Consider the following 27,205-nt stretch of genomic DNA (forward strand, 5'->3'; position numbering starts at 1 on the left):
CTTTTTTTTTTTTTTACAACAAACCTGTTGCATAGAATTGCAAAACTGTCTGTCAAAAGCTACAATATTGGGCTGGGAATGTGCAACAGGGGAAAAAAAAAAGACCACAAAGAGAGAAATAAGAAGCCAGATTTTTCCAGCGGAGACACAGCCTTAATGCCTTTCTCTCCCTGCTCAGGTCTCTCACCTGGAAGTGAGAGCTACTCCTTATATGCTTATCATGTCCTGAGCTGTACAGCTGCCTAACTACAGTAGAACCTGGAATATAAAAAAAAAGAAAAGTCCGAAATGATGATAATGACACAAACTCCCAACTTTAACAGTGTAAACCAAGTGCTGCCAGATGGTTTAACAGATCAAAGCCACTGATATGTTTTATAATGACTCCTTCGAAAAAAGTGGGAAGTATCAAATATCTATGTACAGAAAGTAAAAGAAGCACTTAAAGTCAATGTGAAGGGGAATGTTAAATTAATTCTGACAGTTTTTGGCTGATCTTAGAGCTCGCGCCAATTGAATGAAAGATCCAAATTGTAGAGAAATGAAACGAGGGCGAAAGAGTTTAAGTGAGAAAGAGGGCAGCTGGGGAAAGTTAAACTCTGAAACAAAGATCCAAAGAGGAATAAAACCATTGAACCCTACCCGTTTAAATTTGTTATGCTTTGGAGATTAGTACTCGTTCCATTCATCCTATCTCTCTCTCTCTCTCTCTCTCTCTCTCTCTCATCTATCAGCATCCTGAAATGTCTTTGGTTTTGTTGCGTCGTTGGAAGCGTGTGTCGGCGGGGTCAAACCCTTGCTCATTGGCTCCAAACAGAGCCCAGCTGGGCGTCTTGGCCATGTAGTCCAAGGCTGAGAAGCCCTGCTGTCCCCCACTCTCCTCATGAGCCTGGACTAGCTCCTGGAAACGCTCGTAGTCGATCCACGTCCACCACTCGCCATCCACCTTGAACTGAAAGCACACACAGAGAGAGAAAGAAGGGAGAGAGAAACAAGGTGGTAGATGAGCGAGCGGCAGTAATCCATGCAGTGTTTATGGAAACCTGCAGGCCTCTGACAGCCATTCATTAAGAATTCTCGGTTACACTTTACTTGAAGGTATCTACATAAGAGTGACATGATACTGTCATGGATTTGTCATAAACATATACAAGTCATAAACGTTTATGAAATAATGCTTCTTTTAGTAAGTGTCTGGTTAGGGTTAGGGTTCATGTGTCATGACTGTGTCACTCTTATGTAGATACCTTCAAGTAAAGTGTTACCGAATTCTCTAACCCTGAGTTTCCACCTCGCTCGTCTTTGCGGTGTCTCGGCTGCGTTCCGGGTTTTATCCCGTCCTCCGCCACGCGCCATACCACACCGGGAGCGTCTCAGAAGCGGACAATCACCATTTTATTTATTTGTTTATTAAGATAGTATCTCCCTTCCACTCCAAGCACTCCTGCAATTAAACTCTGTGCCTTCTCTTTTCTTGTGTATCCGCTTTAAAAAAGCTCTACGATGTCTATTATGTTTTTCCACCTCCAAGATGAATCTCTCGTCGTCCGTGGTGTTTCACTTCCTGTCCGGCTGTCCGAAACGGCCCGCGGCTTGCGTGAAAATAGACCTGGCGAGTATCTTTAGTAGAGCGGAGAGCAGCTTCACTCACGCTTCTGGGACTCGCCAGTGGAATATCAAGCATTGACTTGAATGGCCGCGATTGCTCGCGGGGGTTGCAGTGCACCCAGAAAGCAGCGCAGACGTGTGAAAATAGGGGTAAGGTAAAGAAATGTATTAGAAGATCAATTTAACAACCAAAATAAAAACTTTTTTTTTTTAAACCAAAACCAATCCAACTGAAGCAGATGGAAAGATAGCACTGCTGGTCCTATTCTCCAATTGGCCGTTGTTACAACAAAAAGTTATTTCAGCACAGAATAATAAAAAATTAAAAAATCCTTAACTGATGAATTATTTAAAACATATCCACCTGTTACCATGGTGCACACCGTCTTCTTATAGGAAATATACAATTCCCTCTATCTAATTTCATCAAATAATATGTTGTGGCATGATGGGAAAATAAGATCTCTAAAACAGTATTCGAAACCTTGTGATCATTTTGCAGCATGAAATTTAGAGAATTTATTTTGGCAAACATTTAAAGGACCTGCACATATACATATGTAAAGAATCAAAGCTAATAAAGAAACAGCAAACTTATACACACACACTTATACTTACTGTATACAACCATTTAAATGGAAGCCATATGCTCCGATATAGAGAGAGAAATGAGTGGGCAACCACTGAGAGAAAAGAAAAGTGTGAATTTAAAGATGTGACAGTGATTATAGAGTGTCTCCCTTCACACCTGCCACTTGCTGTTAGCTTATTGCCTTTTTTAAATGGTTGCAGATTCACCAATTCCATCTCCTTCTTACATTTCTCCATTTATCAATCAATGCTTCTTGCTCCTTCACCCAAGTCGCTATCCATCTTTCTAAAGAAAAAAAAGAGAGAAATAAATGGACAGTGGGCGAGGAGCCGGAAAAGAAAGTGTGTGTTAGTTTGTGAGAGGCACACTAACCACCAGAGAGATAGAGACAGATAGAACAGCTTGAATGTTTCTTGGAGGGAAAAGCCTCTAACATCACTCTGCCTCGCTAACCCCGGTTGTTTTCCCAAACCAGCAAACGAGTGTGACCTCTACTTTCCCAGCATGCAACAGTGCTCCCCAGTTGATACAATACCATGTTTCCCTTGTTGTCTGCAAATATGGGAAAGACTGAGAAGAAACAGAGAGCAAGCAAAGTAGGTATTACAACCTTTCCTCTGACGTTTGGTGGCGTTTATGGCAGCAGAGTCGGATCTTTAAAACGGTCCTTCGTGACTTTAACTCACTCGTGGGTTTTGTTTTGAAAAGCTGCGACTGGATGCAAAATGGTGCTAAGCTGTCACAGGGGATGACTGCTGTGCTTTTAGGTCTCAGCATTTAGCATTTAAAAAGCTCTTTCGGGTTCAGGGCTGCTTTGGCCAGACCCCTATGGATGCGCTGTGGCTTGCTTCTTTAAAACTGTCAGACGCAAACAGCATCTACAACTGCAATAAACACAAAATAGCTAGCATTACATCACTGACGATCTCAAACAGCATTTAAAATTAACACAAAATGTACTCACGAAGGACTAACATTTATTTGCCAAGTTAAAGACTTTCCTGCTGGAGATGAGGACCCACTGAGGGAGTCATGGCAATAAGCATTTGAGCGGTAGCCTTTAGATGCCTTTTACATGCCTCAGCCATTACAGAAAAGCTACCCGATGCATTGCTAATGAGGCCTGAGAAACGGGGAGAAGATGAAAGCAGCGCCTATTGGGAGTTAATGTTTCTGGTAATGAGAAGGGATGATATTTGTTCAGCCGGCATCTCGGCAAACAATTTCAGTCTCTAAGCAACAAAGCAAGGCTGATGAGCTGTCTGGGATGAGAACAAGACGGGCTGTTGGTTTTACTAACAGCGTCTTTACTGAGGATCACTGAGGACAGCTTTGTTCACTGAGCACCACCAGGTGCCTTCATGTATGTGCACATGCCAATGAGCTAGCACGCACACGCATGCATGCATGCGCACACGCACACACCATGGAAGACCATCACAGCTTATCTCTTTCTACCTTGGTATCTGCTCTGTAAATTAGATTTCACGTGCTCTCTCTAGAGACAAGAAAATAGGAAGAAATCTTCTATTTACATATTGTTATGTCTTGAGATCTGGTGACTGAGGTCATTTAGAAGAGTGAACTCATTGTCAATGTTCAAGAAACCAGTTTGAGATGATTTTAAAAGAGGCACTATGCAGTTTTGGGCATTTCTTCGTTGTTTTCTCGCTTTTAGCTCTCAGGTTTCTCTATAGTGCTCCCCCTACAGCTTTGGAATAGATATTTGGCAGCTCCTATGTTTACTTGTGTCTGACTCCTCGCTCGGTCAGTCTGCCATTTCCTCTTTCTCTGTTCCTCCGACAATGCTTTCCTAGCATTCTGCTTCTTTTTTGCTGGCTCAGCCATGACGATAGTGTGAAAAACTCCATCGCTACCTTGTTAGTCGGTTCCTGAATGGGCGCATGTGTGCAGTGCCGTGAAGCAATTCATTACATCGCAAGATCTGATATCACGCAATACTTCCTGACGCCGAGGCCGGCAGCTCGCCAGTCGAAAGTTGCAAGGGTGGTTTTTCCGCTCACAGGCGCTAGGGGGAAGCGAGACGACCATCATTCAACTCAAAAACAGTCATATAACCATTCCAATGACTCCGTAACTGTTCAGTTAAGGTAAATTAAGCAAAAAAAAAAACTGCATAGTTCCCCTTTAACTTTGTGGCATGACGAGTGATCCTGCTTAAAGTACACTGTGGTCATAAAGGGACAGACGTGGTCAGCAACAATACTCAGGTAAGCCGTGACGATTGAACAATGATTAATTGGTACATGGCCCACAGTTTGTCTAGAAAATATCCCCCATGCTATTACATTACCACCAACAGCCTGAAACATTGATACAAGGTAGGATGGATCCATGCTTTTATTAAAATTCTGACCCAACCCTCTGAATGTTGCAGCAGAAATCAAGACTCATCAGACCGGGCAATGTTTTTCTGAAACTCTATTGTCCCATTTTGGAGAGCCCATGCTAAATGTAGCTTCAGTTTCCAGCTCTTAACTGACAGGAGTGGAACTTGGTGTTATCTTCTGCTGCTGCTGCCGCCAATCTTTTTCAAGGTTCGACGGGTTGTGCGTTCAGATATGACCTTCTGCATACCTCGGTTGTATCGAGTGGTTATTTGAGTTACTGTTGCCTATCAGGTTGAACCAGTCTGTCCATTGACCTCTGCCATCAATAAGGCATTTTCGCCCAGAGAACTGCTGCTCACTGGATATTACATTTTTTTGTTGGTACAATCTATGTAAACCCTAGAGATGGTTCTGCGTGACAATCCCAGTAGATCAGCAGTTTCTGAAATACTCAAACCAGTCCGTCTTCCCCATTCTGATGCTTAGATTGAACTTCAGCAGATCGTCTTGACCATTTCTACATGCCTAAATGCATTGAGTTGCTGCCACAGAATTGGCTGATTAGATATTTGGTTTAACAAGCAGTTGAACACATTTTGTTCCGTTTAGTGATTTAGTGATGCCTGTGTGCAATGTTGTCGGCCTAAAAAGAGACATTTTCTCAGCCAATTAGGGTTGGGTATCGTTTGGTTTTTTTTCGATTCCGGTGCTAAATCGATACTTTTAAAACGGTGCCGGTGCCTAAACGGTGCCTGAACCGGTACTTTTCAATAAAGTAAAAAAAAAAAAAAAGAAGAAGAAAAAAAATAAGGGTAGTAAACAACAGTCAGTGACTTGTTTAAAGATTTAATAATAATGTAATAACTATAAGAATAACAATAACTTATTTCACCAGTAAATTGCTGTTGAACCCCAGATGGGAAAAGGGTATTTTACAATTACTGTGAATGCACCACGAGGCTACCTGTTTTAAGTGAATGCACCGTCTGTGTTGTTTAATTCCGACAACGGCAGCTGCAAGGTGTAGTGTAAAGTCAAGCACCGAAATGAGGCACCGAAACTTTCGTTCTTATTCGGTCTCGTTACTACCGTTTACGTCGGCACCGGTTCCCTATTGGCACCGAGTTTCGGTACCCAACCCTACAGCCAATCAACTTGAAAACGGCAACCCAAATTATTTTTCAGGTATGTCTTCTTCCTATCTATAATTTATTTTGTGTTGCACATTGGCTTTCTGAAACAAGCCACAAAACAAACATCCACCGAGGAAAAAAATGCTGCCTTCCTGCCACGTTGTACAAATGAACAGCTGAGTGTGAAAAGCCTTTAAAGGAACACGCCGACTTATTGGGACTTTAGCTCATTCACCGTATCCCCCAGAGTTAAATAAGTCCATACATACCCTTCTCATCTCTGTGCATGTCGTAACTCTGTCTGATGCCCTCAATGGTGTTTTAAGCCCCCAACGTCTCCTTCCAGGCAGCGCTGCGACCATTGACTTCAAGGCACCTAATCCTAACATTAACCTTTACCATAACCATTGCCTAATCCTAGTGGGGGCTTAAAACACCGATAAACGTCTGGTGAACCCACCGCTAGCCTACTTTAGCCCAGATCGTGGAGGTAACCAGCTCCATCTAGCCTACTGCTCCCAATAAGTGACAAAATAACGCCAACATTTTCCTATTTACATGTTGTGATTTGTATAGTCACGGCGTGTTCAAATAACAAGGTCACATGAGACACAGCCATCTTCTAACCGTATACAAACTGGGAACTATATTCTCAGAAGGCGAAGCACTGCAACTTCTGCTACTTGGGTGGAGTGATTTGCTCGCAGCACCTGAGAAGCCCCGTGGTGAGGAGCAGAGAGTAACAACGGTGCTTTTCAGGTGTTGCGCTAATCACTCCGCCCAAGTAGCAGTGCTTCGCCTTCTGAGGAGGATCTGTGCTAAGCTAGGCTAGCGGTGGGGGTGTCAGACAGAGTTACGACACGCACGGAGATGAGAAGGGTATGTATGGACTTATCTAACTCTGGGGGATACGGGGAATAAGCTGAAGTCCCAATAAGTCGGCGTGTTCCTTTAACGTATACCATCTAGTTGTAATTACAAGTCAGGGGAGAATTTCTGACAGCTACAATTTCTCCCACTTGGTGAAAAGACCAACAGAACTCAGCAAAGTGGTGACAAAAGTGGCTCCCAAAACCAACCAACATAGGCAGCGATTACGTCAAAATCAAATCCAATCCCAACACTAATACAAATGTTTCAACCAACTGGGAAGAAGCTATACACATGCATCTGGTTCCACTTGTCAACAAACCACTATAAATACTGTATGGAACATGCTACATTTAGGCTGGTGTGACTATGAAGCTAACACTGGCTATCATCTTGAAATAATGCATGTACACTCATATTTTGTAATAATGAGAGGTACTCCTGTTTTCTACTGACATGGCATGAATGCAGCAAAAGTGCAGATAGTTAACACGCTTGTTGAGTGTAGCACTTTGAACAAAAAAAAGCTAGGAGAGTATTTCTGATGTATATTTTAAGACATTGTTCCTTATAGTAATAAAAACATTAATAAATCTGACAGGATGTTTGACTATAAAAAGTGTTAATTATCTCTGGGAGGTTAGTGACTGTGTTGTTTTAATTACAGCGTCCTCTGAGAGAAATGGGATTGAGATGAATGGAAGAACATTGAGAATAAGAGGAATAAAAGATGGAGGAGAGGGAGACGAAAGAGGGGAGATGAAAGACAGAAAAGGCTTGCAGAGAAAGTAGAACGAGGGGTGAGAGAGGTAGAGAAGTGCCTATCAATGGGAAGATCCCAGGGGTTGAAAAGGAACTAATGATGATGATGTGTCAGCGCAGGGAGGATGCATGGGCACACACACGCGCACACGCACGCACACACACACACACACACACACACGCACACGCACGCACTTCTGATGTCTTTTAAAAGGACTACATCAAACGGTGATATCATCCAACTGGAACTAGAAGATCTGAGGACTGTGCAGTAAGCATGCAGACACACACATATTATACAGTACACTCAGAATTAGACTGATGTGCTTTCCTGTGATGCATTTTAAACTCTGCTAGGAGGACTTCATATTCTGGTTTCTCTTCCTGCTGAGACTGTGCTGCACAAAGACATTCAGGACGCTGAAGACACTTAACAGAAAAACATCAGACTCTTCATTTGCAGGAGGCATCCAGTTCCCAAACTCTGCTGGATTATTGATGACTGACCAGAAATAAAGAGTTAGTAAGTCAACATAAGTTGTCAGACTAAAAAAAGCAAAATTGTAGGTTTGAAACTAAAACTCCTCTGCTCTATTTTTTTCTTGAAAAAAAAAAAAAAAAAAAAAAAAAAATTAATTGAGGTAAAACGACCTATGGTTATATTTGTGTTGGTGAGAGAATGATGATGAAAAAAGAGACTGAAGAGGATCTCAGGGGGGTGTGTGTGTGTGTGTGTGTTTACCAAGAAGTTAATGGTAGTGATAATGATCTTTGTTTGAGTTTATACACAGGCCTGCATATCAGTTTATCTGTGTAACAAGAACTACATTGCTAAATTTCATTTAAACATAAACACCTTACAGAACGCGAGTGCATAACCCTTTACAACTAAGCCATCGGCTCTGTGAGGCTGTACTGAATGCTAAAGTCGGCATGCTAACCTACTCACAATGACAATGTGAACATGTTGATGTTTGGTTTAGCATGTTAACTTTTGCTGATTAGCAGAAAACACAAAGAACAGCAGAGGCTGATGAGAATGCTACTTGTTTTGCAGGCATTAAAACAAAGTATTAGACAAATTAAAACTCTGAATTCATGTTGGTGATGCTAGATGAAAAGTCAGACGATCACAGAAGTTAATATGATTCATCCTGGGGGACATGAATGATGTGTACCGGATGTCAGGGCAATCCATTCACTAGTTGAGACACTTCACTCACCGCCTAACCTAGCCAACCCGGAGCCATGGCTAAAAACACATTGCCTTTAATAAAAGTTCATCACAAATCTTGAGAAATACAATACGTACAGTACAGACGTGTATAAAGTACTAGAGACCCATACTTGAGTAAAAGTACAAGTGCTCTATCAAAAAGTGACTTGAGTAGAAGTTGAAGTGCTCTTTAAGCACCACACTTAAGTAGTGAAGTACTAAAGTATTCAACATTTGTTGTACTTAAGTATTGCCAGTAGTTTATTTTAAAATCTACTACTCAAGTACTGAAAGTAAAAGTACAAGTATTGTGTTATTTGGTTATTAAAGAAAGCAGTCAAAAGTTTGAATATCATATTGTTTATATTTTTTCAAATGTTTAGCCTAAGGCTGTAGCCAAATGAATTAACAAATATTAACAAATACTGAAATAAAATGTACAATTATCACACTGTGCAAGTAAAATGAACATCCTCTCCAGCACAGTAACGATTAAAGCCCCAAAAAACGTATCACACACTAGCTAGTAACGTACAGTGGAAAGTTAGCAAGTAAGCAACATATAGATAAAGTAGCAGCTTCACATCACAGGGTCTCAAACGGTTAACATTCAGTACTCACTACAGACTCAAACAACTCAGGAATAGCTTCATCTGCTGCAACAATGGCTAAATAGAAAGAGTACAAACTTACATCGTCTCTGACTTCTGAACAGGCAACCGTAATGAAAAGAAACACGACGTGATCTCGGGGATTTCTTACGTAAATTGAATTAGCGCACGTAACTAACGTAGTCGTAACTACACTTACTGTAACCTACACAGTCTCCGTAGCGTGAAAATGTATCGGAGTAAAAGTATTAAACTCATCGAAAAATATGTATTCAAGTAAAAGTGGAAGTAGGAGAAAAAATACTCCAGTAGAGCCTTTTAGTACTTAAGTAGAGTAGTGAAGTAGTTCTACTTAGTTACTATACAGCTCTGGTACAGTATACTGTTTCCATCAAGAACCAAATTCATTCAAGCCTGCATTTAAATCACAAGGAGCTGTGCACTATAATCTTCAAACTCATAAACATTTGTTTACATTTTGTGTGGTACTGTACACATTTTCAGTTTCCACATTTTAGATTTAAGTTTTTGTTGAGGCAATAGGCATAGGTCAGTTAATAAATTTTTCCAACCTGCAACATATAATAAAATATCAGTCTATTTTTAGTAGTTACTTTGTTACATAGCGCTCGAAAAAAAGAAAGTAAATTCAGATCCAGATTTCTTGAACTTCTCTGTGTCAGCCATCATGACACCTGCAACTTCATAATATTTGCGCTACCAAAATCCTGTTTGAACTAGTTCTTGAAATACAGAAGCAGGATTGTACTGAACTGTGGTTTCTGACTCTTGGTTTCTCAAAGAAGTAATTTGCAGCATTTTACATGAAAACATAAAATAAGCATTTGACTGTGTAGTAGAAAACTTGTGGAATAAACAATATGAGCCTTCCTTCTCTCTCCTGTTATCCCTTTAGGCATTGGGGGCCCAGAAAGAGCCTACAGACACCACAGAGGTTAATAAATCTGTAAGTAGTCCCATTAATACAAAGCTACAGTAAATAAAAAACAAAGGAGGATTTGGAGTTTGGGTGCTTAAACAAACGATTACACATCGTGCACAATGTTTGTGTGTGTGTGTGATGGAGAAGTCCGGGTGCCTAGTTGGCTGGCTTAAATGTCTACCCTGTCAGAGAGAGCCAGGATGGCAATTAATCATCATTCATTAATTATTGACCGACAGTTGCTTTGGCAGTACGCAGGTGAGCCTCTGTCAGAATAAACCACTCTGGTGGCTGCATATTTGGAAAAGGAAGGCAGGCAAGAGACTAAATTATATAAATAATAAAACAAGACTGAATCAAAACACCAATTTAAAAACAAGGAACCTGCAGTGAGTTTCTGAGCGGTCTGAAAAGCTACTTTGAAAGAAAATGGAGATGAAGGATGTGTGTTTTTGTGTCTGAAAAGAACTGCTGCAGAATCACAACAGATGCAAAGCGGATCACTATTATTCATTATTATGTGTGAAGAGACGATTATGCAGTATCCACTGTCTGGGTCCACTGATAACTTAGAAATGCTAATATGCAAAAACAGCAGTATAGCCAGTATCTGCACGTACAGTAATACTGTAAATGTGCAGCAGATTGTTGCACCTGCACATGCATATGTCAGCAGGTTAGAGTGCACAGTCTACATTGTAAACAACTGTAAACTATTTTTTTTTTTAATTAGTTGTGCTGTGCGATATCTGGCTCACATTGACTATATATATATATATATGTTAGCCCTTGAAGTATAAATGTACCCTTCTATGGCCAATAATGATTTCTTGTGAATGACTTGGCATGCTAGGCAACTAGGACTACAGTTGAAAATTAGCCGACTGGCTAACACTGGCGCATTTACAGAAATGTTCATTAATGTGCATTGTCCTAATCAAATAAATAAACAAACTTAATAATTTAGCCAAATTAAATAAAAAGCAGGATAAACACACAAACAAAGAAAATAATCCAGTGCAAAGTATTATTATTATTTTAGAGTTTGTCTCGTAATATTAACACAAAATACTGTGTATTATTTGAAAGCAACATTAATTACATCAAATGCTTAAGTCTTTTACATCAACATCAGGGCTGCAATAAAATTATTTTCATTATTGATGAATTGTGCAGATTTTTTCTCGCTTTATCATTTGGTCTATGAAATGTGATAAATAGTATAAAATAAATGCCCATCACTATGTCTAATATGAAATCTTCAACTTACTAGCATAAAGTAATAAGCAATTTAGAAAGTATTCACATTTGAGGTGAAATTATACTAACCATCTATCACATGTTTGACCTATTTCCATTTTAAGCAGTAGCTCAAATTTGAGGGCTCACTATGTTTTTTTTTTGTTCAGGCTGCAGATATGGCACGTTGAGTTATGTATGACCCTCTGAAGCGGAGTTCTTACCTTGGTGTGTGCCATGAGCAAACAGTTGGAGTGCTCGTGTTCGCAGGCGATCTCATACTGAGGCAACATGTCAGCCAGCTGCTGGACGAAGGCGACCACTTCCTGGTGCCAGGGGACATTAGCCATGGTCAGACTGCTTGCAGAGCTTTCCCCACAGTACGTCACTCCCTGCACACACATAGGCACACCATCAGAAACCAACCACAGAAACCACCTTGAGTAATAAAAACATACCAAGAAGTGACTCAGTCATTGTTCAATTTTTGTGACATCTGGCATCATTGCTACTTGGCACAACATTTAGGTCCAGTGACTGACAGCAAGTCATATTGCACCTCACTGCACCCTCTTTGGTGGTCGACAACAGCTCACACTGAAATGGTTAAGCATGGTGATCATTTGGGTTGCAATCTGACGTAACCTGTCATAAATAATAATGGAAGCCTAAAAACAGGCCAGAAACAAGGAATCTTGTACATGATGATGATGAATGGTTGACAGATTATAAGAAACAAATTTAATTTATAATTTCATCAGATGGATACAGTAATGAAAATAATCAGAAAGACTGGGGGCGGCTGACATATATTTTCCCATTCAGTGGGTGTGAGAAATGGAGTAGGAAGTGGAAAACCATCTGGCCTTGGCCAAAAAATTCAATCAAAACAGCAGGCTGGATGCGGAGTGTTTTCTGATCAATAGTGGCAAATCTGTGCGGTTGTTAGAAGTGATAAGGAGGGAGCAGCACTGAGAGGAGAATAACAGCTCCCTATGGCAGAGACAAACTACTGACATGTTGGACTGAGAGCAGAAAGGCGCGAGGGAGCCATGAACAGAGTCTTTGATGCCATTTGTATGAACTGAATGAATCCGCAGCAGGCTCCCAACCAGTACCCTCCAATAAAAGACCTACATCAGCCGGACTGGTCGCTACATTTATTCATCTGGGCTATAACATTGATTCAAGAGCATTCAGACTTTTAAGTTTCATAAAAAATACATGGGTCAAATCGTTTAGGAGATTTAACCCGGACGGACCTCATTGGCAAAACTATTAAATTGCACACCAAAAGTATTGTAGAGGTAGCAGATACAACTGATTTAGAATCTGCAGAAGTTCTATGCATTTCATTTTCAGTATTTATGTGAGCATCAGCATTGAATTAGCCTCCCAGAGTCTCCTAAACCTAGAAGGAGAAACAAGGGAGGGAGAAAGAGAGCAGAACAGCATGGGGGGAGAGGAAAGGCAATAATTATGAGCCAAATGTGGGCTGAGGACATACACCTTTTTTTGGAATAAAAGCACTATATAATACCAGAAAGGGGTTCTTACAGATGCATCGCAGCAGTAGCCCTTTTTCCAGTTGTATTTTTGTCTTGAAATAGTTCAGTGATGAGAGAGACAGTAAGGTTTAGGTAACCGTGAGAGAGATGACATGCAGCAGGCACGTACCTTTACAAAAACACAGCATACTTTTGAACAAAAAGTGCAGGAAAAAAACAAGAATGTACAGTATACCGTACAATTGTGTGCTGGAGAAATGTCTCCACAAACCAAGGTGTTGGATGATGGTCATATCCAAACTAGCAGTGTGAAAAGAAGTTTTTAACAAGTATGCTGAACTGTCTATATGTGGGTTTCTGCCCTATGCAACAATACTATGGTGTGAACCTGTAGACCAGGCACACCGCATTGCAGTAATCTTCTAACTGCAGTGACAGTCATACACATGAGTACGTTTAGTTTGGAATTCATAGTTACACTGTGCTATCACATCCCTTTGGTGCAAACATGCTGAAAATAAAATCAGTCTAAGTTGTGTTATTCAATTCAACATGTGAACAAACAAATATCACGCACAGACAAACAGACACACAGAGAGACATGCTGCCATCTTGGAAGCAGGGGAGATCTTACCTGAGGATAGAAGCCCCATTAGCCAGAATTATTTGCATAACTTTGCTTAAATAATCGGGTAGTTGTATTTCTACTGGACAGAGAAAATCATAACCGGACAGAGATGATTTACAGTGCAGTTTTTCATCTTTGAAGATTTAAAATGAAGTATAAATGTAAAATGATCTTCGTTAGCATTAGTGGTGCTAAATTATGAAAATCTCAATTGATCAAAACCATACAGGTTTAAAAAAACAAAGGTTAAATTCTGTTTTATTTTTTAGTTGTCTTTGCATATGTCTCTTTTACCTACATTCATCTTTTTTATTTTTGTTAAGGCAGCTTTGTAAGGTGATAAAAAGCCCTCCCTCAGCAATATTCTTCTGACTTGTGCAAATAATCTCTATGACTCTGAACTATTGGAAGTAAAACAGTTCTGACCAGTGAAAAAATGTCATGCCCAGGGAAGATTGAATACCAGATGTTTCACTATTTCACAGGAGCAAGACATCAAAACTCCACCAATCTGATGGCTGAGGCCAGTGTCCTAAATCCAATAAAATGTACTGTACACCACTGAAAGAAGTGGTTTGTCTAAAGCTGCAGACACACTGACCAGATGGCCGACCCTCGGCAGAAAAGGCAGTTGGACTGATCAGTCTCCCTGAGTTGGTCAAAAAACTGCCTTGGAACACACCAAAGCAACGAGACGTAATACGTCTCCATAACATCAGGTGGCGCTAATATGTATTGTCGCCCAAAAATGAAAACCGGCAGCTGATTGGACGAACGCGTCACGTGGGTCTGGTTTCTCTGGAAATTCAAAGACAGACTGTCATGGCGGCTTGTTCAAAATACGATCTCATATTGTACTAAAATAGTTCACCGAAATGTGTTTCTGAAAACATTTTAAGCGAGAAATGGGCCATGCAGTTGCTGAATCTGTCTTCATTTCAGATCGACAAAGGTCAGTTTAAAAGATTTTCGTCAGATTTTGAGAGACAATGAGACAACGCTCATTCCGCTCCCCGTTTCTAGGTTAGCACTCTACCAATCAGATGGGTCATTTGAGTCCGACTGCCGGCAGTGCCCGCCTCGCAGATTATACCGTCAAATCGGCCAAAATGAAGGACGACGGCCCTCGGACGGACAACGGCACGGACCACACTCGAGTCACTGACCTCGCCAGACTGTCTAACGGCCGATTATCGGTTTGGTTTGTCAGCGCCTTTAGGAAACAGAAAAACTTCTGTTGTTCCTTTCAAGCAAACTACACAAGAAACGTTTTAACAACTCATCTCTTTCTACCACTGGTCCAGCTATTTTGAGAGTGCCATTCACATCAATTTGAGCCTGTCCACTCAGCAGTCATAGGGGATCTCTGCCTCCCGTTGTGAACTGGAGCCATTTCTTCAGTAACTTGACCACATATATCTTGTAGGGCTGCTTGCGAATTCACGGCAACCGGAAAACTTAAACAGAAAGTGAACCGTATCTTTAGGGGTTTTGAGAGAGAGAGGAAGCGGGCTGCTGGGGGGCAAGACAGGACAGGGTCGGTGGACCGAATTGATGAGGGACCTTGGTGTTATCAGCCTTGCCTGGAGGCACGCTGAATAAAGATCAACTATCCAGGACTCGGTATAAATCACCAGGAATGGGCCAGTCATGAGGATGGAGCAATAGGAGGAGATGGGAAAAGATCTTTGAGATATATGGAGGGAATGAATGAAATGTATCATTGAGGAAGTTATGAAGGTGTGGGAGAGACGGAGGGAAAAGTAAGAGGCCTTCACCTGTTCACAAATAATCTTTTGCCTTTAATGGAAATCATGAATGCTGATCCTCAAGGCCCCCCTCCCTGTGCACAACATATATCTGTGTGTGTTTGGTCAAATTTATCTCTGTACATTTATGCCCTTGCTCAATCCCTTCTCTCTCCCTCTCTTTTAGTAATCCATTTCCTGCCTGGGCGAGTGAGGGACCAGTGGCAGGTAAGTGGTATTGATGCAACACGAGATAATAAATCACACATTGGACAACAATTGGGCAGTGGGCAGTAAATTGAGCAGGTAGAATGTGTTGCACGTCATAGGATGATGGACTAATAACTAATGGGTCAATAACAAAGGTCCGGCAGTACATCATTTTTACAGATCCAAAGTTGTGATGACAGAAAGAGTGATTTATAATTCCTGATTGGAAAAGTCTCTCCCAGGATGAACATGACTACATCCACAGGGCGGGAGGGCTCACGGAAGAGTTTAATAAGTGTGAAAATGTAAATGATGTGCTATGGGCCTTCGCACTCAACAGACCTCAGCCCACTTAAACACCTATGGGAGATTTTGGAACATACTCTGGACCATTATCACCAAAACGAAAATAAGGGAAGAGTTCCAGATACTTGAAGAACTTATGGCAAAGAGCACTGACTATCTTCTGGTGTCTCATTGTGGCCTAACACCTTACTATGACACTTTATGTTGGTTTTTACTTTTGTCACCGATTTGTCTATTAGAGATAGGAGGAAAAAATCCACTCAACAGCATATGGTTCCAATGCCAAGAAAACACCTCACACACGGTTTTGTCAATGTCCGTGTTGCACTCATAAAGATCTCATCTGAACAGATTTCTGTCATTCAAAAAACTCTGGGTTGTAGTTTGAAACTTTTACAGCAAACTTAATGAAATGCCTGGTGTAATTTGGTCGAGTGCATAAGTAACGTTACAGTTAATAAATACGGGCACGGAGAGAACGAAAACTGAAGGCTCTGTGCTCGGTGCTCGGCACAGGAAGCAACAAGCAGCGTGCTACTACTAACGTAAGCCTGACTGAGCCTGAAGTGAATTGTTGACGCTGTGACATGCATGCGCCAGGCAACTTCCCCCAAGGGGAGGGGCTGGAGGCTGCTGGTCTGTGTGCACTATAAAAAAAATCTCATTTTATCTATCTGGGCGGGGTGCCCAAGTAGAACATAAGTATCGTAAACACTGCTTTTATTTTCGCCATGTTTTCTGGCCATGGGCATAACGTTTGCTTTCATCTTTAAATGAATCATCGCTAAATTAAAACCCAGCAGACAGTAAAAGAAATAAAAGAAATATCACATATCCTCCAATTGTGCATTCCTGCAATAGCAGTTAATCTATTCTATTACAAAACGAGTCCCTAGACTAAAGACCAAAGACGTCAGTGAATTTGCATCTGGAATAATCCAAAATTGTATTCTAAAAAGCTTAAATACTTACCTATCTGAGGTCCATTTTTATAACTGTGCCTTTTTCAAGTTGCTAAGTGTATTGTTTAACGTGTCCGTTCTGGTTATCACTTTTTTGTGTTTCTGAAGCAGTTTGTTACTCTCATTATACAGTATATTGTATATAAATCTATATAAAATATAGAAAAGTCCACATTATTATTACTATTAAAACCTTTCCACAGACCTGGGGTCTGTTTCAGGAAGGAGGTTTAACAAACTCTGGGCTAGATTTACTAACACTAGCGCAGTTTGCGCTGCGTCCGTTTATGCGAGTTCGGTAATAGCGCACGCTATGCTTCCACAGTTTGCGTAGTATTTATCAACCCTGACACCCATCAGGCAATCAGCGTCTTTCTCCGCCCACTATACCGTAAATTGCGCTGTAGCAAAGCGGTACTGGTGCTATGATATGGCTGAGTGCAGACTGCGATATTCCACTGCTGATGCTATGACTGTTTGAAATGATCCTGATGCCAATATTTGTAATGTAGCGAGGAGTTTAACAACCGCTGGAATGGGATGTGAAACGCTGAGTGGGAGATTCAATTTCATCTTTGATTTCTTCCAGTAACTCTAATATTGCATGTCTGCTTGATCTGTACGCGCTAAATTATGTTGTGTTCACTGACAAAGTGTGATTCTTCTGTTAAAAATATTTTCAGCCTGCCCTTATGTTCGTCTTGCTCAAATTGCTGTTGCAATTTCACCAGCGGCATAAAGGTCTACGAGGAAACTTCGATTGCGGCTGGTTTAAAGAGGCGAAAATTCCCCGCAGAATAGAGGCTCTTACTGACAGTCTTTGTAAATACCACGGAATATATAATTAGGTGCACTTTGCGCTTATCCTCCCACCTTTTGGGTGGAACTCCCACTTTCCCCACGACCCTCCCATGAACGCATATTGAAAGCGCAACTTGTCTCTTCTCGCTCATGTGGCAGACAATCTGCGATTTTACCCAAGTGCGCCCTGTTTGTAAATAGCCCGCATCGGTTACATCCGTCTTTGCGACCAATTAGCGCCTGGAAACAGGCGCAAACGGCTTGATAAATCTAGCCCTCTGAGTCTAACCCTGATCTCGGAGTTGATTTACCCTGAGATGGGAAACTGAGTTTTCGGTTCCAGAACAGCTGATTCGAGTTGGTTCAATCAACTCGGAGTAGGTTGACTCAGAGCTAAGCGCGTGCACCACCACTATAAAAAGGCAACATGAATGGAGCCATGATACTACAATTCACCATGGTAACAACCACAAACAAACTGGTTGGCGGAAATACTCATGCGCACATACAGCGAGTTTGAACATGTATTTCGTTAAAAAAAAGCAACACAGCGGCTGTTGTAAAATAGCGAGAATTGGTGTGGGAGAAAATTGCTGCTCGAGTCAATGCGTAAGCATTGACAGTGTATTCATTTCATATTTAATCACAGGTAACCTATAATATTACTGGTTAAAACTGGAATGGTATTACACCTATAATTTCAGTTAGGTGCAATCCTGCAGGCGAAAAAGTAAGCTAATCCCATTCTGAGCCTGCAGCACCATGATCATTAACAGAAATATAATGTATAATCATTTAATTCATTTTAATGGCTCTCACTGGTTTGTGTCCAGGGAACACTACAAAAACACGTTTCAGAGCGAGTCGCACTCTTCTGACGGCTCTGCATACAGTGGCTTTACTAATATGCTCCGCATCACCAATGTTGTTAAGAAAACTACAGTTTGCAAAAAACGTAATGCGACACAAAGAATCTGCTGGTAAAAGCATATCCACGATGGTGGAGGTTAGTGATAGGAGGACGAATAAGGTATATATCTGATCGACTGTGAAGAAAATACCTCTCAAATCAGTTATGTGGAAATGAAAATACATCTAGTCGGGACTCAATATCATCTCCCGACGTAAACTTTCTGTGAAGTAATACAGCTTTTTCATCAACGGGATCGTCGACGAAAGGACGTGCAATGTTTGAGAAAAAAACGTTTTATAATCTGCCATAAACCAATGCGTTTTTTTATTCATGCAGATAAGAAACTGCGCTAAAATGCGCCTGATACAGACTGAATAAATGAGGAAATTAAAGCGCGCTGTGTCAGAGGGAGGAGACTGAGAGAAACTCTAGGTTTATTGAAGCAAACCTGCTTCCGACCAGGTTAGGTTCACAGGCTCAATTACCATAGTAACTGACTCTGAGGTTAAGTTACCTCTCTTTCTGAAACGGGCTGGAGTTACACCTCTCTCTCAGGTTTGATTAACCTCCCTTTCTGAAACAGAAGACCCAGAGTTTCCCCTCATCTCAGGGTTAACAAACTCAGAGTTTTCACTAAACCTGCTTTCTGAAACGGACCCCTGATGCTAATGGCCTGGGCTCCCATCAGTCAGGGCTAATTTGAGAGCTGATGATAGGATAGAGAAACTCCCTCCATCATCCTGCTACCAGTCCATCCTGGGACGCACTAATTACTGAGCTCAGGATGCTGCAGTCGATAACTTGCCCAAAGCTCAGCAGCCAGAGGGGTTCATCTGTTCAGTGGAGGACGGTATATTGCTCATAGGCAGGAGGAAAGGAAGCAGGGGCAAAGAGAGATAAGAGAGAGACAGAGGAGGTAATTTAGAGATGAAAGACAAGAGAGAGATGAGAAAAGAGAGGGAGAGTTCACCCTGACAGTGACCCTTTACCTGTTGCCAGTGAGACTGGTTCAATAATTGATTGTCCGGATTAGAGGAGTTTTTTTCTGTGATTTTCACTCCTCTGAAGGTCAGACTTTGAGGAAGTGAAACACTTTATAAAGTTGGGGAAATGAATCATTACCGACTGTAGACCAGGGCTTAACACAACGCCAGGTCAAAGGGGGGTATGAAATATAAAAATGAAATACATTGCCACAACCACGACCAACTGATAATATGTGAGGGAGTAGCGCTGAAAGTAATGTTGTTAATGTGATGATATGTTAATTATTTCTAAGACTAATCGTTTAGTCTATGGAATGTCAGAAAATAGTGAAAATGTTAAGTTGCCAAATTGGTTTGGTCTAACCAACAGTCCATTCCCTTTACAATGATGTAAAAACAAGGAGGCAGCAAATCTTCACATTGGAAGATGGAACCAGAGAATGTTCTAACCTGACTCTGCCAGATGGATTGCTTCGCATTTGCTCGGCATATCTATCTGGGAACTTTCCGTTGGAGAACTTTTGGGAAGGGCGAAAATACCGGTTAGCTGATTGGATAAACCATCTGTCTATCACCACCTATGTTGGTGATAGACGGGCCAAATCAACCAATCAGATCAAACTCTTGCCAAAACCAGTCTGGAGAAGAGCAAAAACATCTTTTCCTCAGAGAAAAGCCTCCAGTGCCGATTTTTCCTCTTCTTTCAATGACGGAATACTTTCTAATTCGGATAAAACTTGCACGATAGCTACGCTCATCTCAACCGTGAAAGCTGCCATGTTGTTTAGACTGAACAGTCGCTTCTCGTTGCGTCACACCTAAACCCGCCTCAAAACCAACGCTGATTGGCGAACGGCTCCAAATTTTCTCTATCTCAAGATGCCAGACTGATCTGCGAGTAGAAAACTGGAGCTCGCGAGATCAGGACGGTCTCACGAGGCTAAGAATGTTCAGCACTGATGAATTAATTGTAATTAGTTGATTATCATAATTGTTGTTGATTCAATTGGTTGACAACAGAGGTGTCTATGTGACCTTCATAGAGTTGTTTTTTATGTGTGTATGCTTGGTATCCATCTTCTTATCCTCCAGAGCATAACAACAAATGTCAAGAATTGATGTGTTCTGCTCTTGTGCTCTCTTTGTGTGATGAAAGGAAGTAGTGGATGAACAAAGTAGAAAATGTGAGGAGAGCTTAATATATTACCATCTCAGTTCCTGTGTAAAGTCTGTGCGTGCTCATCACACAGCCACATTTGATGGGGGTCTCTGATTATCTGTCCAATCCAACGCTCCGCGCTGTCTTGTTAGTGTTGGGCTCTCTCTGATATAATGAAATGCCATGTAGTGGTGGATCAATACACACTCCTACAGGAAATCTTTAATAGAAAAGCCAGCCAAGTCTCAGGGGACAACTTAGATTCAGAAGTGTGTGTTTTTTTTTCCCACCCATCAACGGCACATCATAAACCCATGATAAAGCCATGACGTTCTTGAAGCAAGTTGTTGATTAGTAAGGAGCAATAAAACATGCCGTGTAAGTAGACACGATTAGTGTATTGTATGGAGGAAAGGAAGAGAGGAGATAGATGGGGATCCTTTAATTGTCACACAAGCTGGTCGAATTCATTTTTGCACAGATGGCAAAAAAAAATTGCCTTGACATTTACCACACATGACAAATTTGAGTGCAAGAGCAGATTTGAACACAATGAACAGAATTGAAAGAGGCAGAGAGAAAAAGTTACAGGGAGATGAGTTGGGCATGGGTGCAACACAACACAGCAAGATTCCCCATAAACACTTCGTTACGGGGAAAAACCACATGCTTCGACTGGCGACTTCAGGAACCCCTCATTACAGCACCGGCTACCTCGTCTCATTATTTTAAGTGGAAAGCCAGTATAATGCTGCAGTTTTCTGACAGCGCTGAAAGTTTATAGTGTTTTTGTAGTAAAAGTTATATATCGAATGAAGTTTGAATGAAGCTGTCCGTCTCTGTTTGCACTGTGATGCGTTTGGTTTGTGCACCTGGTTGCCAAACTTTTGTTATGAAATCAGCCAAATGAAGGATGCATTTTTATGGTCATAGATGTGCTGCTGCATTACAAATACATAGTGATTTGTAATAATAGGATAAACGTGTCAGATGTTGTTATTTAAGTAAGTGCAAAAACAATTATTAACTTTGCAATGTAAAGCAATCCTTAAAAAACATCTACAGAAAAACCTACAGTACTTGTTCCTTGTACCATGCAGGTCTAAATCTTCACCAATTAATTAAAATTATTAAAAATGAAGAAAACCATCCTGATTTGTTTTTAAATGTTTTATCAGTGTGAACTGTGAGCTCAAGTGGGCTTCACTAGCTTGTGGTCAGTGTGTTTTATCTTCCGTGGTCTGCATTTTCTGATAAGAGTGCTGCAATGTTGGCTAACTGATAATCTGCAGATAGTGCTAAAGTGTCTAGTGTGAACAGTTTAATCAATAGGCTGCTCAAGGCTACAACAGTATTACTTTCTACTATCTGCCTGCACCTTTTCAACATAATAAGTTGGGTCATAAGTGATTCTGGTGTGGGTGGTGGGCTCTTATTTCTGCACCAGCAGCACCAAGTTGCAACAACAAAGGAGATGATGGCATTTCAGATGCAGATGTCAAGGATGTGCATCGAGACAGCAAAACAAACGCATTTCTAGTCTTAATTTACTCAGTGTGTGGGCCAGCAGGCACAACTAGTTGCTAAAGACTGTGATATTATTGATGCCTTATGCCCTAAAGGGGCCAAAGAACATAGGTAATTAACTATGGTCCAACATATAAGATTGTACTAGTATACAGATGGGTGATCAGGAAAAAGCTGAAAATGTAAATAAGTGGAGATGCATAATAAATGCAAACGCTTTCATACCTGGCACAAGGGAATGGTTTGATGAGTCAGAAAATTAACTAATGACTACGATCGTCCCAATCACCAGATCTCAATCTGACTGAACTCCTATGGAACATTTTGGACTGCTGTGTTAGACAGAGTTCTCCACCACAATAATCAAAACACCAAATGAAGAATGGCTTCCATCTTGACGCAGTGTTTTTCTTTAATTTGTCAAAGGGCTGGGCGATATGAAGAAAATCAAATATCACCATATTTTTGACCAAATACCTCGATATCGATACCGCAACGATATTGTAGTGTTGACTATTGGTGCTTTCACAAAATATTTATTTATTCATTTTTGATAAATAATCATCAGTAAAGTGGGTAAAGGCAAATAATAGAATAGTTACAACAGTCTATTAGGAAATTACATAACTTGTAATACTGTAATGCAGCCTTTAAAACAGCAACACTTATGCCATATTACGATATTACAATATCCAAAATCTAAGACGATATCTAGTCTCATATCACGATATCGATATAATATCGATATATTGTCCAGCCCTAATTTGTCACTGATCTGTATCTGAGATAAGAAAATGTACACTGATGTAGCATTTGTACTCTACTGCTCACCCTCGTTACTCTCTGTTAAGGTGTCTTTGAGTAAGACACTTAACACCGAAATACTCCTCTTTGCTACAAGACAGGGTTTGTACTGGTAGTTCCCAGGTATGATTCTGAGTAACTGTGAGCAGGCGTCTGAAAAAGACCATTCAGCTCAGTAAACCTAGCCTGGAAAAAAATGAAGGTTAAAGAAAGTAATGACTGCAATAGCTGGGAGCAGTGGAGACTGGCCATTGATGGAACCCTACTGCAGCAATGAGATGTGCTCTGGATTATGAATGAAAAGATTTGTGGTGGCTCCATGTGGAAATAGGTGCTTCATGAATGCTAACTTTGTCTGTGGGAAACCTTTCACCTGTTCTTTTGCCTTTATAGCCGGACGTTTAGGATGAGCGACGCATGTAATTGGACACCTGAGGGAATGGATGAGGCATGTCTCGGTGTGTGTATTCATGTGTGTGGGGGGAGGCAGGATGAGACCTGACAAATGAGCAGATCACCTGTTCAAACCAATTAGCTTGCATCCCTGCAGTGGAATGAAAATAGAATACATCTGAATCTTAACTTTAGTTGACTTCAAAGGTCAGGGCTCTCTCTTATCTCTGCTATCTGAGGTAGAGGCAATTAATTGTGCTGTCCTGATTTTTATAGAGTCTAGGCACTGTTTAAAAGGAAGAGAGGATAAACTGCACCAAACAGCAAATTCAGGTACAGTTTTTTTTTCTGTGAGGAGGAAGACTACATCATCAAAACAAAGAACAAAAGTTCTTAGTTTGACTATTTCCCCATGAGTGCAGTGTTTTATGCTCAAAGGCAAAATAAACTAAAGGGGGAAGGAAAGTGTACTACATGCAATAATAAAGAACAGCACCCCAAACAAAGGGTTACAAAGCGCTTTAAAAAGAATAAAGGAAAGTCCACATATCAACAGACGTAGCAGCTACAGTATGTAAAAAAAACAGCCCATTTAGACAAGCTCATCACTTAGAAAAACATGTTGGACCCGCCACAAACAAATCAATAATCACACTAAAGCACGGTGACAGCTGTGGCATAGATTAGATACAAATAATGAAATATAATGATAATGCAGCAGTCACACCAGGCAGAGAAGCAACACTGCTTATTATTTTTCAGATAGAAAGCAACTACACATACGGGTGCTTAAATGAGATTTTAGCGTTTTTGGAGAACTTATTTAATGCAACACATGAACTGGCAAATAAGCTGAAGAAACGCATGTGTGAGGTGAAAATACAATAACATGACGTAAACAAAGCGCCACTGGACAAAGCATTCCAATGGGAAATATAATAAAAAATATTTAATGTTAAACAACCTAATAAATGATGAACTTAAGCTAATATTTAAGAACTTGAAGAGTTTAAATGGTCACAAATGGACATTTTTCACTTAGATAAAGATATAGATAGATAGATAGATAGATAGATAGATAGATAGATAGATAGATAGATAGATAGATAGCCTTTATTGTCATTCAACTGTACATACAGAGTGCCCATATGAACGAAATGTCGTTCCACTGGCTCATAAATACTGTATTTTCACTAAAAAGAAAGTTGTAAAAATAAATAAATACAAATGCTACTGAGTGTTATATTTAAATATGACATAAAAAAGTAGTTTGAAAGCAGCATTAATATTTGTATTGCACAAATTGAATGGCAGCATATAGAAACAGTTATTGCACGTTAAGAAAAATAGACACTGTTATTGTATGTTTATAAATAAATACTGTTTATGCAGTGCCACAGTCCACATGAGGCCCACTGCAGTGCGTTATTATGGGGTTTTTTTTGAGTTCAGTAGTCTGATGGCTTGTGGGAAGAAGCTGTTGCAGAATCTGGCCGTTCTGGACCGGATGCTGTGAAACCTCTTCCCAGAGGGCAGCAGATAAACCAGTCCCTGATGGGGATGGCTGGGGTCTTTTGTGATGTTTTTGAGCCACCCGTGACTATAATGCCACTTTATGGTACTTTGGTCAACCAGGTCATTTCCAATTTCAGTGTCAATTTAGATTAGGATAAGACAGAGTTACTGTCAAAGCCTCTCACTGTTATTTACGATAACTTAAACTGTGTTGATAATGGCTGTGGATCACTAGCTGAGAGAAGGTCTTTTGTTATGCAGGTGCTGCCATGGATGCGTTCGGTTTTGCACTTGTTTCCCTATTTTCATACGTCATATTGGGCATGCAGCTTGCTTGGAAAGGAAATGGCAGGTTATCAACCCCCTTAGTTTGGGTATAACCAATACACTGTGCTGCAAAGACTTGAGAGAGATTAAGCCCCCCCCCCACAATGTTTAATATGATAATGTGTAACAAACTCTCAAAGTGAAAAATAATCAGACTATTAGAACAAAATAAGTAAAAGGAAGCTTTAAACTCAGCCTAAAATAATCTTGCTGAATTACGCGTTCTTACATTTTGACACTTACAGGCAAGAAGAGAGATAGCTGGATCAACTACTGCTGCTGCTCCAGCTGTAACTACTACTGCCCCTGTTATTACTGGGATCATACCTTGATGTAATGCACTGAATAATGAACACAGACTCAGTTCGGTTGTCACTATGGCAACTATAGCTCAGACTGCCACCAGGTGCCCCTTCCAATACTATTAATACCATGTCTGCCAAATGTGACACTGTCGGCGTGGTCCACAGCCCACCATTCCATTGAATTATGACACTTACATCTGTATGGACACACATTCTGACTACATACATCCTGCAGGGTGTGTTAGCACAACAGCAGTGTTGGTGTTTTGTACAGATTAGTGGTAGATCCACACATCCAGCACCACATTGGCTCTGCTGCAACAAAGCTGAATATTCATGTTTTCATTTATTTGATAGGGGAAAAGCAACTAAGTTATAAAGTTAGTTCTGCCTCTCACAGTCACAACTCACCAACCAAGGCACCCAGAAACTCACATACTCACACGCATCAAACAGACCATTTACTGACAGCGTCAATAATTCATAGTAAGACAAACGCAAAATGACCCTGAAGGTCTTAAATAATACAAGCTTTAAATAACTAACAAAAGCCTTTTTGGCTCTTAGTGAGAGTAATCAAGATGTTTTAATAGCAACCACTGTGGCTCTTTCATTTTGGATCAACCAAAAATTAGAAAGGATACACAACTTGAAGAAAGTTCAGCTTTCAGTTTGAATATCAGGTTGTTTGTTCAGCCTGTTCCCTTGATGTATACATTAGTGGAGTGCCATTGAGACGAGCAAGGAAGATGGAAGGAGGAGATGCTAATTCTATTTCCTTTGTATGTCTGGGGCTCTTGAATTAATGACAAATGTTTCCCATTAAATTGTCATTTATTTCTACTTGTTTCCTTTCAGCTGGGAATACAGTAACACTATATTTCTGAGACAAGGGCGGTACATGTTACAACTTGGTATATTTAAGAGATTGCGGATGATGTGTACTGTATGTGGTAGAAAATATAATGTGCTAAGATATTCCCTCAAAAGAGTTACTGGTGGCCAGTGCCACTGGCTCATTTTGCTTTTAGAAAACTCATTAATGAGATGAATGCAAATGAGTGCAAAATAATGCAAAAGGCTTTGCTATTAAGAGAGTTTACTCCAGACACACATCAAAGCTTAGTACAGAAAAATAATGTGAAAACAGACACACCAACAGAGAAATAAAAGAAAAAGAAATCGGCTGTAAGGATGCAGACAATTATTGCACCGTGAAAAATGACATTGATGATAAATAAGACATTAACTCAGAGGGGAAACAGAAAACACAAGCAGATATAAAGTACATGCTGCTCAACCCTACCTTGACCTCAATGAAGTCCGGCTGGCCCAAAGCAATGAGCTCTGAGTAGGACTGCATCTCCTCCACATTCCAGGCCTTTACCAGTGTCAGTCTATACACCGTCCTCTGTCTCTGGATTGATGAAAAGGGTCAAAAAGTGAGGGCATAAACATGATATAGTTGTGGTAATAGTGTGTTGCATATTTAATGTATTAGGCCTATTTTTTTCCTTCCATATTCCCCTTCTTAAACGACCACATACAACAAAGACATTTACTTTATTGATTAATCAAATTGTTTACATATCCCAAATACAAAAAAAACACACGCAAGTAGTGTTCAACAGCTTGGCATTGCTCGACAGATTTTGAGCCAACACCACATTTGTGCAACACATTTTATAGAAAATTCAAACCTCTAGTTTAGTAAAAAAAAATACTCATCTTTACAACTGAATTCACACAGTTTCTTGGGCACGGTTATAAACCAGAATTAGATTAGGT

At 40.5% G+C, this 27,205-nt stretch overlaps 1 protein-coding gene across 2 annotated transcripts in view; it reads right to left on the reverse strand.

Annotated features, from left to right (window-relative positions):
- Nucleotides 1–203: 203 nt before the first annotated feature.
- The window catches only part of tyw1 (tRNA-yW synthesizing protein 1 homolog (S. cerevisiae)), a 71,260-nt gene continuing 44,258 nt past the window's right edge, over nucleotides 204–27,205 (reverse strand). Inside the window, exons 14-16 of one of the 2 annotated variants that reach the window (XM_039784191.1) lie at nucleotides 26,724–26,834; nucleotides 11,550–11,717; nucleotides 204–952 (exon numbers count right to left, since the gene is read on the reverse strand). In XM_039784191.1, coding sequence (XP_039640125.1) covers nucleotides 731–952; nucleotides 11,550–11,717; nucleotides 26,724–26,834 — 501 coding nt within the window. In that variant the 3' untranslated portion in view covers nucleotides 204–730. The other variant, XM_039784200.1, reaches the window with a different exon arrangement.

This window comes from Perca fluviatilis, chromosome 2, assembly GCF_010015445.1.
Source record: "Perca fluviatilis chromosome 2, GENO_Pfluv_1.0, whole genome shotgun sequence".
Lineage (NCBI taxonomy): Eukaryota > Metazoa > Chordata > Actinopteri > Perciformes > Percidae > Perca > Perca fluviatilis.